The 12,535-nt window shown below is 44.2% G+C and overlaps 1 protein-coding gene across 1 annotated transcript; it reads left to right on the top strand.

The window, feature by feature from the left end:
• The first annotated feature begins 2,462 nt into the window (after positions 1 to 2,462).
• LOC137543207 (protein kinase C theta type-like) lies at positions 2,463 to 12,174 on the top strand. Its single transcript, XM_068264666.1, has 5 exons — positions 2,463 to 2,844; positions 6,966 to 7,175; positions 8,831 to 8,919; positions 10,150 to 10,415; positions 11,508 to 12,174. Exons 1-5 carry the CDS (start codon positions 2,517 to 2,519, stop codon positions 12,169 to 12,171), a joined length of 1,557 nt encoding a protein of 518 aa, XP_068120767.1. The 5' UTR covers positions 2,463 to 2,516; the 3' UTR covers positions 12,172 to 12,174.
• The last annotated feature ends 361 nt before the right edge of the window (positions 12,175 to 12,535 follow it).

Below are 12,535 nucleotides of genomic sequence, written 5' to 3'. Positions count from 1 at the left end.
AAAAATTGTTCAGTTAATGGGCCCCTTTAGACCAATGTGATTGATCCAATCACATTGATTTAATCATGCTATGTGATTGGTCCAATCTGATTGGTTCAATCAATTTCACAAATAATGAACTCATCTCAGAGTTAGCAGGGGCACACTCCGGCTGTAAAGGTGGAAGTGTCAGAAGATGCAGGCTGGGAACGCACTAGGCGTTGCGTGAAAGGTTGCGTTTTGCTGCATATGTGTTTCTGCATTTTTTGTCATAAGGAAGTGCATTTGGAGTGCATTTGCGGTTCACAGAAGTGTTTCACACTTGTATTTGGTTGCGTTTTCCTGAATTTGTGTTTCCCACATGTGAGTCACAAGTGTATTTTTGTGCATTTTGTTTGCGTTTTTGATATGCATTTTATGCAATTTTTGGGGAATGTGGCCAGTATGGAAAGTGCTGGGAGGTCCCATCTACTTCCACCACGCCCCTCTGGTGACTTTCCATCAGATTTTATGTTATATGTGAACAAATAGATAAACATGACTTTGTACACGTAGAACACAAATTCAAGGACCACTACAGCAAAAAAAAATAAACAGATAAAATCTGTCAGAACCGACAGCTTTTGAATTAGTCCTCATGTGGGATTCGCAGGGTATTATTTCTTTTCCAAAAGCATTAATGGGCGTTGCTAAGTCTAACTGACAAAATACTGTACAGGTGAGTATGGAGACTGGCTTAGAGGTTGTTTGGTAAAATTAGTCAGCGATTGGCCAATCATAATTGAGGCTGCTTCCACACAGGGACGTTACAGGCACACGTTAGTGCAGCCTGTAACGCTCCCCCAACGCACAGCAATGTAACACAAGTGGGCTGTTCACACTGCCCACGTTGCGTTACATGTAACGCTGCACGTTGTAGTGAAAGTGCAGCATGCTGTGCGTTCTAGCGGCTTTAGCCGCGTTAGACTGTTTGCACATGCTCAGTGGGGGGCGGAGAGGAGGCGGGGAGATGCTGCTACAGTAGTCGCGCACATGGCTACTTAATATGCACTGCACTGGCGACCGCTGGTTGGCCGGCAGGACCACGTGATGCGGAGTGTCTCGCTCCGCATCACGTGGTCCCTCCGGCCAATCAGCGCCACTCTAGGAGACCTTATGCGGATAGAGCCGCCTAACGCGGCTCACTCTACCGTCCTCTCCGGCACACCATGCGTTGCGTTAGGGGCACGTTATGCGACCTTAACGTAGCACCTAACGCAACGTCTTAGTGTGTAAGTAGCCTGAAAGTGTGTACCAGTCCTTTAGTGAATTGAAACCAACGTAGAGGTAAAAAAAAACAACCTTATCATAGAGTTTAAACAGGGATTAAATCACTTAGGTTGCCGCCTCCATTCTGATGAGGCCGCCGCCTACCGTTATGCTGCTCTCTGGGTAGGAACACACTAGGAAGAAACACTAGCATTGCGTAAAACAATAGCGTTAACGCGTATAATGTAAGTCAATGGGCCGCATGAAAAACCTCATTAATTTGTGTTCTACAATGTGCCTTTTTGTAATGCAGAACTTTCTGCATATTTTTCCAAAATGCATCTAAAACGCACATAATCTCAATTGTGACGCAGAGGTATAGCTTTTTATTGTATTTTTATTGCGTTTTTAATGTGTTTTTTTTTTTAAACCAAGTTTGATGATGCGTTTCTGCTTCCTTTGAACTTCCTAGTGATGAGCCAGAGAGGACACTGAAAAGGTGTTTTTATACTGACCACAATGTGCGTTTTAGATGCGTTTTGGAAAAATATGCAGAAAGTTACTCTAGCGTTTTATGCAATGCTAGCGTTTCTGCCTAGTGTATTCCTACCCAGAGAGCAGCATAAGGGAAGGCGGTGGCCTCATCAGAAGGGAGGCTGCAACCTAAGTGAGATAACTCTTGTTTACACTCCATGGTAAGGTGCATATTGACCGCTACATTGGTTTCAGCTCACCAAAGCCCGGTACACACTTTCAGTTATGACCAACCACTGACTAATTTTACCTGAAAAATAAATAAAATAAGCCAGTCTCCACACCCAACTGTACACTATTTTAGCAGTTTGACTTAGCAACTGCCATTAAGGAAATGCTTATGGAAAATAAATAATACCCTGCGAATCTCACACGAGGACTAGTTCAAAAGCTGTCGGTTCTGACAGATTTTACCTGCTTTATTTTTTTTGCTGTAGTAGTCCTATAATTTATGTTCTGCATGTACACATTCATGGTTCCACATTCTAGGCCTATTATTTTGTATCTATTTGTTCACATATTTAACATAAAATCTGATGGAAAGTGCTAGAAGGTCCCATCTGCTGCCACCACGCCCCCTCTTGTGATGTCATAATAGAGCCTGTATACCTCTGGTGATGTCATAATGGCAGCCTGTGTATATAAACAGGTGTTGAGCACTCAGAGGCTCACTTTTGTCTCCATTTGCTCAAGTGAAGACAATTGCTTTTGCTCTCGAGCGATTTACTCATTAGTGAGATTCTCATTAGTGAATTATGTTGCGCTGCTGTAAAAGGCGACGCAAACTGAACCTCAGGCTTGAGGTTCAGCAGCCTTCAGCACAGCCTGCGACTGCTACCCCAGGGCCCACACCACCGGCTAGGAGGAGCAGAGCCCACGCAGCTGTGCGTTCCATCAGGGCTTTCTTGGGCAGACTTTTCCGCTGCTGTAGACCTGCCCCTTCTACCGGGCGTTCTTCAGGAGCACAGGAATATCTGATATCGGATGATTTCGGTCATGTGGAGGAGGGAGTAGCTGGGAACCCAGCGCCGGAATATCAGATATCGGTTATTTCACCTTACGTGGTGGAAGCGGAAGAAGCTGGTAAGTACTACATCATTATATGTTATTACACATCCCAAATATATAGGTTAATATTGAGGAATCTATAGCAATGAGTGAACAGCAGGCAGACCAATAATGAGTGATGATTTTTAAATTTTTCTCAATTACTTTAATGAGAAAATGTAATAAGCTGTCTTTCTCACAGTATTGAAGCCAGACTCCCCAAACTTGACACAGTCAGTCAGTGGGTGACTGGGGTTAAAATTTAGAAAAAGTGGGAGGAGCTTAAAACAGTTCACCAAATTTAAGCCTTTCAATTTAAATAGGAAATTTTAAACTGAAGCCATTCTTAGACTGCTAATGGTAGGGTCCTCATACGACACAGTCGGTCATAGGGTGACTGAGATCACAACTGGACAAAATCAGATTGCACCAATCAAATTGCCTAGTCCAGTCTGATTGGTCCAATTGTGCAATGTGATTGATCTGATCTGATTGGACTAATTGTGCAATCTGATTGGTCCAACTGTGCAATTTAATTGATTCTGATTAGTGCAATCATGCAATGTGATTGGTTTAAATTAATTGGTCTAACCTTGCAATGTGATTGGTCCAATCTGACTGGTTATATCATGCAGTCCGATTGGTCCAATCTGATTAGAACAATCATGCAGTGTGATTAGTATAATCTTAAGGTCTCTATTTGATCCACAGATGCGCTTTTCCAACACACTTTTTATGATCACAATGTTCAGAAAATTGCACAGTGTGTGGCAAAAATTGATGTGAAACCATTCTTTGGTTGATTGGACCAGAAAATGTAATCGATCTGAAAGTTGGATTTTATGATCACATCTGAAGAGAGAAAATACCCTTAATGAACAATCGATAATTAACTTCTGATAACTTGTGGTCATAAAAGAGCGTCAAAAGATCTGATGAAAACATTTTTCCATTAATGGGCACCTTTAGATCAATGTGATTGGTCCAATCAGATTGATTTAATCATGCTATGTGATTGGTCCAATCTGGTTGGTTCAATCGATTTCACAAAAAATGAAATCATCCCAGAGTTAGCAGGGGCACACTCCGGCTGTAAAGGTGGAAGTGTCAGAAGATGCAGGCTGGGAACGCACTAGGCGTTGCGTGAAAGGTTGTGTTTTGTTGCATATGTGTTTCTGCATTTTTTGTCATAATGAAGTGCATTTTCAGTGCATTTGCCGTTCGCAGAAGCGTTTCACACTTGTATTTGGTTGCGTTTTACTGCATTTGTATTTCACACATATGAGTCACAAGTGCATTTTTGTGCATTTTGTTTGTGTTTTGATATGCATTTTATGCAATTTTTTGGGAATGTGGCCAGTATAGAAAGTGCCAGAAGATCCCATCTGCTTCCACCAGGCCCCTCTGGTGATGTCAGGAAAGTGATGTCATAATAGCAGCCTGTATACCTCTTGTGATGTCAGGGAAGCTCAGCACCTGCACATGCACATGCAAAGGCTGCTATTATGACATCACCAGAGGGGCGTGGTGGAAGCAGATGGCACTTTCCATCAGATTTTATGTTATATGTGAACAAATAGATAAACAAATATTTTGTTTATGATTCTGATGAGGCCTCCTCCTCCCGTTATGCTGCTACCAAATTTTAGCTATTCATTTAAAATAGGAAATTTAAACTGAAACCATTCTTAGAATGCTAATGGTAGGGTCCTCAAACTTGGAACAGTTGGTCACAGGGTTACTTGGTCACAACTGGACGAAATGAGATTGTACCAATCAAATTGCCGAAAAAAGATTGGATCATTAATGGCCACAATTGAGGTGACTGGTCCATTCTGATTGGCCCAATTGTGCAATGTGATTGGTCTGATCTGATTGGACCAATTGTGCAATCTGATTGGTCCAACAGGGCAATCTGATAGGCTCAATCTTATTGGTGCAACCATGCAATGTGATTGGTTTAAATTGATTGGTCTAATCTTGCAATGTGATTGATCCAATCTGACTGGTCAAACCATGCAATCCGATTGGTCCAATCTGATTGGTCCAATCATGGAATGTAATTAGTCTAATCTTAAGGTGCCCGTTAACGGTACAATTTTTTTTATCGGATACCAAGGGTGCAGCTAAGGTTTTTGTGGCCCCAAGCGGACTGTAGTAAGTGGCCCTATCCTGCTTCCCTGACATCAGCGAAAATGGGTGTGGCTATACCGCATAAGTGGGCGTGACCATGTCATGTGGGTGGAGCGGGAGGGCGGATTGGGGCGGGGCTGTTTGCAGGGATGGGCGTGGTCATGACATTGTATGGGCGGAGCCTAACCGTAGCGCAGCAAATATAGCCAACTATGACAATTTAATAATAAATGCAGCAACAGTTACCCCAGACACCAGAAAATAAAAACGCAATTTGTGCAACATTTCAGCAGAAAACAAACGCAATTTGTGCAACATTTCAACAGAAAACAAACAGAATTTGGGCCATGTTTCAGCAGAAACCAAACGCAATTTGGGCCACATTTCAGCAGAAATCAAACGCAATTTGGGCACATTTTCAGCAGAAATCAAACGCAATTAGGGCACATTTACAGCAGAAACCAAACGCAATTAGGGCACATTTTCAGCAGAAATCAAACGCAATTAGGGCACATTTTCAGCAGAAATCAAACGCAATTAGGGCACATTTCCAGCAGAAATCAAACGCAATTAGGGCACAGTTCAGCAGAAATCAAACGCAATTAGGGCACAGTTCAGCAGAAATCAAACGCAATTAGGGCACAGTTCGGCAGAAATCAAACGCAATTAGGGCACAGTTCAGCAGAAATCAAACGCAATTAGGGCACATTTTCAGCAGATATCAAACGCAATTAGGGCACATTTTCAGCAGATATCAAACGCAATTAGGCCCCGTTCACACTGCACGCGTTAGGGCACATTTTCAGCAGATATCAAACGCAATTAGGGCACATTTTCAGCAGATAAACGCAATTAGGGCACATTTTCAGCAGATATCAAACGCAATTACGGCACATTTTCAGCAGATAAACGCAATTAGGGCACATTTTCAGCAGATATCAAACGCAATTAGGGCACATTTTCAGCAGATAAAGGCAATTAGGGCACATTTTCAGCAGATAAAGGCAATTAGGGCTGCAAAAAGAAAAGAATTTACTCACCTGGCACTGGCAGAAGTCTTCTCTCCCCGTCTCCTCTCCTGGCCGGCTCCTCAGGCGCGCAGTTCCCACGGAGCTCCCTCCCTCCTCCAATCTCCCGCGCTGATTGAATGCAGGGCTACGGGAAGATGGCCACCCGAAGCCCTGTACTGGAGACATAAATAGTCTCCAGAGCAGGGCTTCGGCGGCGGCCATCTTCCCGCAGCCCTGCTCTGCTCTGCCAGCCCCGCGGGGCTGCGGGAAAACAGTGACGTCACGCCGACGTCACGGAGCCACCAAGGCCCCTAAGACCTTGAGGCCCCAAGCGGCCGCGTGGTCTGCCCCTGTCGGATACGATCTTTCTTTCGACACACTTTTTCTGATCAAAATGTACAGAAAACTATAGTCTGGGGGGAAAATTGATGTGAAACGATTGTTTGGTCGCTTACAGAATATGTAATCGATCTGAAAGTTGGATTTTATGATAGTATCTGAAGAGAGAAAATGCCCTTATTGAACAATCAATAATTAACTTCCGATTACTTGTGGTCATAAAAGTGCATCAAAAGATCGCATCTGATGAAAAAATTGTAGCGTTAATGGGCACCTTTAGACCAATGTGATTGATCCAATCTGATTGGTTCAATCAATTTCACAAAAAGTAAATTATCCCGGAGTGTGCAGGGGCACACTGCTGCTGTAAAGGCGGAAGTGTCAGAGGATGCAGGCTGGGTTCACACTAGGCGGTGTGTGAAAGCTTGTACCTGTATTACTGAGCATACCTAACTATAGCCCATAATCGCATGATCATGTATCTTGCAGCGTTTGTTTGAATAACTTTGTTGTATGTTGTATAACCTTGTTACATCTGTCATTCTTGTATCATTATATATACTTATTGTCCAGTGCGGCGTAATATATTGGCGCTTTAAAAAATCAAAACATAATAATAAAAGTTGCATTTTGCTGAATGTTAGGCTAATCATTTTTTTATCTTTGTGTTCACAGGTGATTCTGGTCATGTGGTGGAGGTAGTAGCTGGGGATCCAGCGCCAGGATACCAGTTGTCGGATGCTTCACCTCGTGTGCATCTGGTGGAGGAGAATGAAGAAGCTGATGTTTCTGGTTATGTGGTGGAGGAAGTAGCTGGGACTCCAGCGCCAGGAAATCAGCTGTCTGATGCTTCACCTCATGTGGATGTGGAGGAGGAAGAAGCTGGTAAGTACTACATCATTATTGGTTATTACGCATCTCAAATATATAGGTTAACCTTCCTGGCGGTACGTAGTTTATGAGGCTGCGTCCGCGGGAGGGATTTTTGGAATAAATCTTGCTCTAAACTTCGTAGCTAGCACTAGGCTAGCTACCTGTGTCCCCCAAGTCTCCCGGCACCTATCTGCTCCCCCCGATCGCCGCCGGCAACACTCACCCAGCCGCGGAGCTTCCCAATTAGCTTCAGTCGTCGCTATGGCAACGATCAGACATGACGTCATGACTTCATGCGCAGTCCCGATCCTCCCCATAGCAAAGCCTGGAGCTGATCGGGAGGCTGCGCCATCGCAGGATCCCTGGGGGGTATGTATTGCGGCGGGGATCGGGGGGGAGAGCGGAGGCACTTGGGGGGCACAGGTAGCTAGCCAAGTGCTAGCTGAAGACTATGTAACAAATTTCATTGAAAAAAACTCTCCCGGGGCCATGCGATCCCCTGTGGTGGCTAGCCCGACACTGTGTCGGGCTTATCCCCAGGGAGGTTAATACTGAGCAATCTATAGCAATGAGTGTACAGCAGGCACACCATTAATGAGTGCTGAGTCGTTGCTATTATCAAGGCGCATTACATTATATTTCTACACTTTCCAATGCAGCTATAGTTGTTCCCTTTGCTCCCCACATCCTAGATAGTGTTGTCCCCCAGGGCCCTGAGCCAGCTGAATGCCCCTTCCAGGGTATCCCCTCCAAGCTAATAATGGTCATCCTGTGCCCTGTATTGATGCAGAATGGCAGCATTGCACTCACCTTTCCAGTAGCCAGGCATCCTCCTGTGTCCTTCTGTCACCATCCCCTAACACTGGAGGCTGTTCTCTCTGACCCGGCAGCATGCTATGTGAGTATGTACATGCTGCCGGGTCACATAGGACAGGCGCCAGTGTTCAGGGATGGAGATGGCAGAACATAGGAAGGGGGCGTTTGCCTGCTCTAGGGCCCTGAGCATGAGCAATTGCCTAGTTCGCCGCTTTAGAAACACCGCCCCTGTGCTCAGTAAAGAGTGTTATTTCCTTGAGGCAACTGCAATTTGATTGGTCCAATCTGATTTGCTCAATCATGCAATTTGATTGGTCAAATTTATCCTATGTCTTTCTTTTTCCTACAGGAGAGATCATAGACAATATGTGGATGCTCTGATGATATGATAGATTTGTAGGACTTTTGATTGGCAAGTCACAGCCACATTGATCACATCTCACTTCTGCTTCTTTTCCATAATAAAAAGTGATACAGGATCAAAAGGATCCTGACCAGCTAATCAAAAGTTACCTGCACTGTGATCACATGACCAGCCCATCACATTTCTCCATGATCTCTCCTTTGGGGGAAATTCTAGGGTAGAAGGTTCATCACTATTTCACAGAGTCCACATGCGGGAGAATGCTGGCTGACATATAGAGGAGTAGAGATAAGTGTGAGAAGGCCCCGGCAGGAAAGATGTGGATGAGCACAAGCAGATCTCTCACTACCTATTAATCTCAGCGAGACATCTGCCAGTGTAGGGCTACCTTTACAACCATGTATAGGCTTTGATTATGTATACGCTTTGGTTTATAGGAAATCTCAGTAGATGATGATATTAATGTGATTTTTCTTTCTCTTCCAAGGCCCGAGTGGAATCCAGACCATCAGGACGCCACTGACTGTGGACAGCTTCAAGTTCCATCAATTTCTCGGACATGGGGCATTTGGCAAGGTAAGTAATTAGACAGATTACCCTAGGGGCGGGGTCAGCCCAGATATGGCTTTAGATAGCCATCTTTATTGGTCTCAGTGGAACTAGATATAGACAGGTAGCAACTCTGGCCTGCAGCATTTTTGCATTGTAGTGGCTGGATAGTGTAATGGTCAGAGATGCTCAAATCCGAATTCGGGTGAGACCCGGATAGTTGCTATGCGGATTTCACCCAGTTACCTGTGCAGGCTGAACGGGGGGGGGGGGGGTCAAGCTTACCTATCTTCCTCGGTCCATCCCTCGGCGCCTCCCACGATGCGTTCCACACTTGTCATGTGAGTATAAACACTTCCTCCTTCAACCCGAAGGAGGAAGTGTTTGTAATCACATGACCGCCGTGTGGAACGCATCGTGTGAGGCACCGAGGAACTGACCTAAGAAGACATCAGATAGGTAAGCTTGACCCCCCTGCCCAGCCCACACAGGTCACAGGGTGAAATCCGAATAGTAACTATCCGGAATTCACCTGAATTCGAATTTGAGCATCTTTGGTAATGGTTAAAGAGACTCTGTAACAAAATGTTCAGCCTTATTTCTTCTATCCTATAAGTTCCTATACCTGTTCTAATGTGGTTTGTCTTACTGCAGCCTTTCCTAGTTGCACAGTGGCTGTATTATCTCTGTTATAATCTAATCTTCTTTCCTTTGACCGCTTTGCCAGGCTCAGGCAGGAATGTGCTGCTCTGCTGTTATAGGCAGAAGCTATACACACCCTCTACACACCCCCTGCAGGCTCCGTGTGAGTCACAGACTGAGCTCCTCTGAGCCTATAACATGCTGTTAGCAGCCATGTCTTTTGTTTGTAAACACTGCCTAAAACTGGCAATTACAAGCCAGGATTGCAGGGAGTGGCAGAAACAGCACAGAGGGGCCCAGGAGAACATAATGAATAGAATGGTATGCTTTTTATTGTAAGAATTTTAAAGTACAGATTCTCTTTAAGGACTCTGCCTCTGACACAGGAGACCAGGGTTCGAATCTCGGCGCTGCCTGTTCAGTAAGCTGCACATATTCAGTAGGAGACCTTAGTCAAGTCTCCCTAACATTGCTACTGCCTATAGAGCGCATCCTAGTGGCTGCAGCTCTGCCGCTTTGAGTCCGCCAGGAGAAAAGCACGATATAAATATTCTGTGTTTGTTATTGGTCCATCTTAACTATCGAATACTAAATATTCTCCTCTGTCTCTTCCAGGTTTACCTTGCTTCCCATCGAGCCAGTGACCAACAGCTGGCCATCAAGATGGTCAGGAAAAGAGCATTCCTGAAGAAAGACCCCGAGGTCATCTTTAGGGAGAGTCAGGCCTTGAAGACCCTTAAGAAGGGTCCCTTCATCACCCAGCTCTATGGTACATTCCAGTCGGAGGATTACCTCTACTTTGCCATGGAGTACCTGAGCGGGGGAGACCTGTCTAAACTTATAGATGATGCTGATGTTCCCTTTGACATTACAACCCTAAGGTAAGATTACATACCTCCGAACTTTTTGAGATGAGAATCTTATTATCTGCTAGTCTCCCTGTTACAACTATTCCATCTTGTAAATTACCCTTATTAGAAAAGATTCTGGTAAAATGCTTTATTTACATCACATCAATGTGAGGAAGTCATTTTACACACACTGAAATTTGTATTAGATCTTGTTAGAATGAGTCAGGCTGGGTGCACACATAACATAACGTGAAAAGGCTGCATTTTTATGCCATGTTTTCATTTTAAGTTGTGTGCATTTTTTGTGTGTTTTTGCTGCGTTTTTTACAGCAAATGCGGGTTTTAACCTATTTGCGTGCGTTTTTAATGTGTTTGCGGTTTGCATATACAAAACACATGTGAGATTTGTATGCGTTTTTTATGGGTTTTAATATTTACATTTATGCAAATCACTAGGAAGACAACAGGAAGCGGAAATACATCAGATATCTTTATTTAAAACAAAAACGCATCAAAAACGCATACAAAACTTAAAGGGGAACTGAAGTAAGAGGTATACGGAGGCTGCCATATTTATTTCCTTTTAATCAATACCAGTTGCCTGGCAGCCCTGCTTGTCTATTTCTCTGCAGTAGTATCTGAATAACACCAGAAACAAGCATGCAGCTCGTCTTGTCAGATCTGACATTAATGTCAGAAACACCTGATCTGCTGCATGCTTGTTCAGGGGCTATGGCTAATAGTATTAGAGGCAGAGGATCAGCAGGAGGGCGTGGCAACTGGCATTGCTTAGATGGAAATAAATATGGCAGCCTCCATATCCCTCTCACTTCAGTTGTCCTTTAATATATTGCGTTTCCATTGACTTTCATTATGTGCTTTTTTGATGCGTTCATGCATTATATGCAACAAAACTAGCGATTATAAAAACGCTAAAGTACAAACACACACCCATGCCATTTTTTTATGCTGCCCATGGAGTAACATTGGTGCATAAAACGCAGCGGTTTGCAATGGTAGCGTTTCTGCTATGTGTGCACCTGGCCCCATGGATACATCTTTCTGCTTTATTTGTGTATTGAACATGTGATGCTAATAATGATTTTATTTCTCTTCCATCAGACTATTTGCTGCACAGATGGTCATCGGCCTGGAGTACATCCACTCCAAGGGTATAATCCACCGAGACATCAAGCCGGAAAACATCCTTCTGGACGGAGTCGGGAATATAAAGATCGCTGACTTCGGTCTGGCAGCACAAAATGTCTTTGGAAATGCCATGACTAAAGGATGTAAGGGGACCTTGTTCTATATGGCCCCGGAGGTGTTCCTAGAGATGGACTACAACCACACAGTAGATTACTTCTCTATGGGAATCGTGCTCTTTATCATGGCGTCCTTCAGGTACCCATTCCTGAAGGATGAGGAGGATAGGTTTGATTTTGACCTCAGATCCTCCATTTGCTGCACATCTCCAGACTATACAGCGGAGATGGACATCATGCTGAAAGACTTCTTGAAGAAGCTACTGTGCAAGAGCCAGATAAGGCGTGAAAAACTGGTGAAAAACCTGAGGGAAGAGCCGCTCTTCATCCAGATAGACTGGAAGGACGTGGAGTCCGGAGAGGCACGGCCCCCATTCCATGTGGAACCACCACAGGAAAAACCGAGAGACACACTGACTGTGTTTGAGATCACCTATTCTGAGGCAAAGAGGAAGCCCAGATTGCGAGCTGAGCAGCAACAGCTCTTTAAGTCGTTCTCGTTTGCCAGTGAGGGGTGGTGAGTTGTGTGGAAGACCTGCCAGCTTCCAACAACATCAGCCGTCTACTCACTTGGACAACAACATCAGCATCATCATACATCATATTTATAATAAAAAAAAAATGTCAGTTTGTCTGTATGTATTAATGTTCTGAGATTGTAAATTAACGTACATAAGGTAAAATTTAGCAACAACAAACGGAAGGGCAGCCCCCACCAACAAGAAGTAGCAGACACGCTTGTGGTCCTTCATCTCTTTGTCCAAAGAGGAATGGAGTACTAATGTTATAGAAGGGATCCAGCACTTTCTGAAAATTAAGAACCAACTTTTATTTGGAAAGTGTATAGTTGTAGACATAGCCCCTGATGACATGCTATGCAATGAA

Source organism: Hyperolius riggenbachi, chromosome 2 (assembly GCF_040937935.1).
Source record: "Hyperolius riggenbachi isolate aHypRig1 chromosome 2, aHypRig1.pri, whole genome shotgun sequence".
NCBI classification, from domain to species: Eukaryota; Metazoa; Chordata; class Amphibia; order Anura; family Hyperoliidae; genus Hyperolius; species Hyperolius riggenbachi.
The sequence above is the reverse complement of the archived record's forward strand: the minus strand, read 5'-3'. Positions and strand labels throughout refer to the sequence as shown.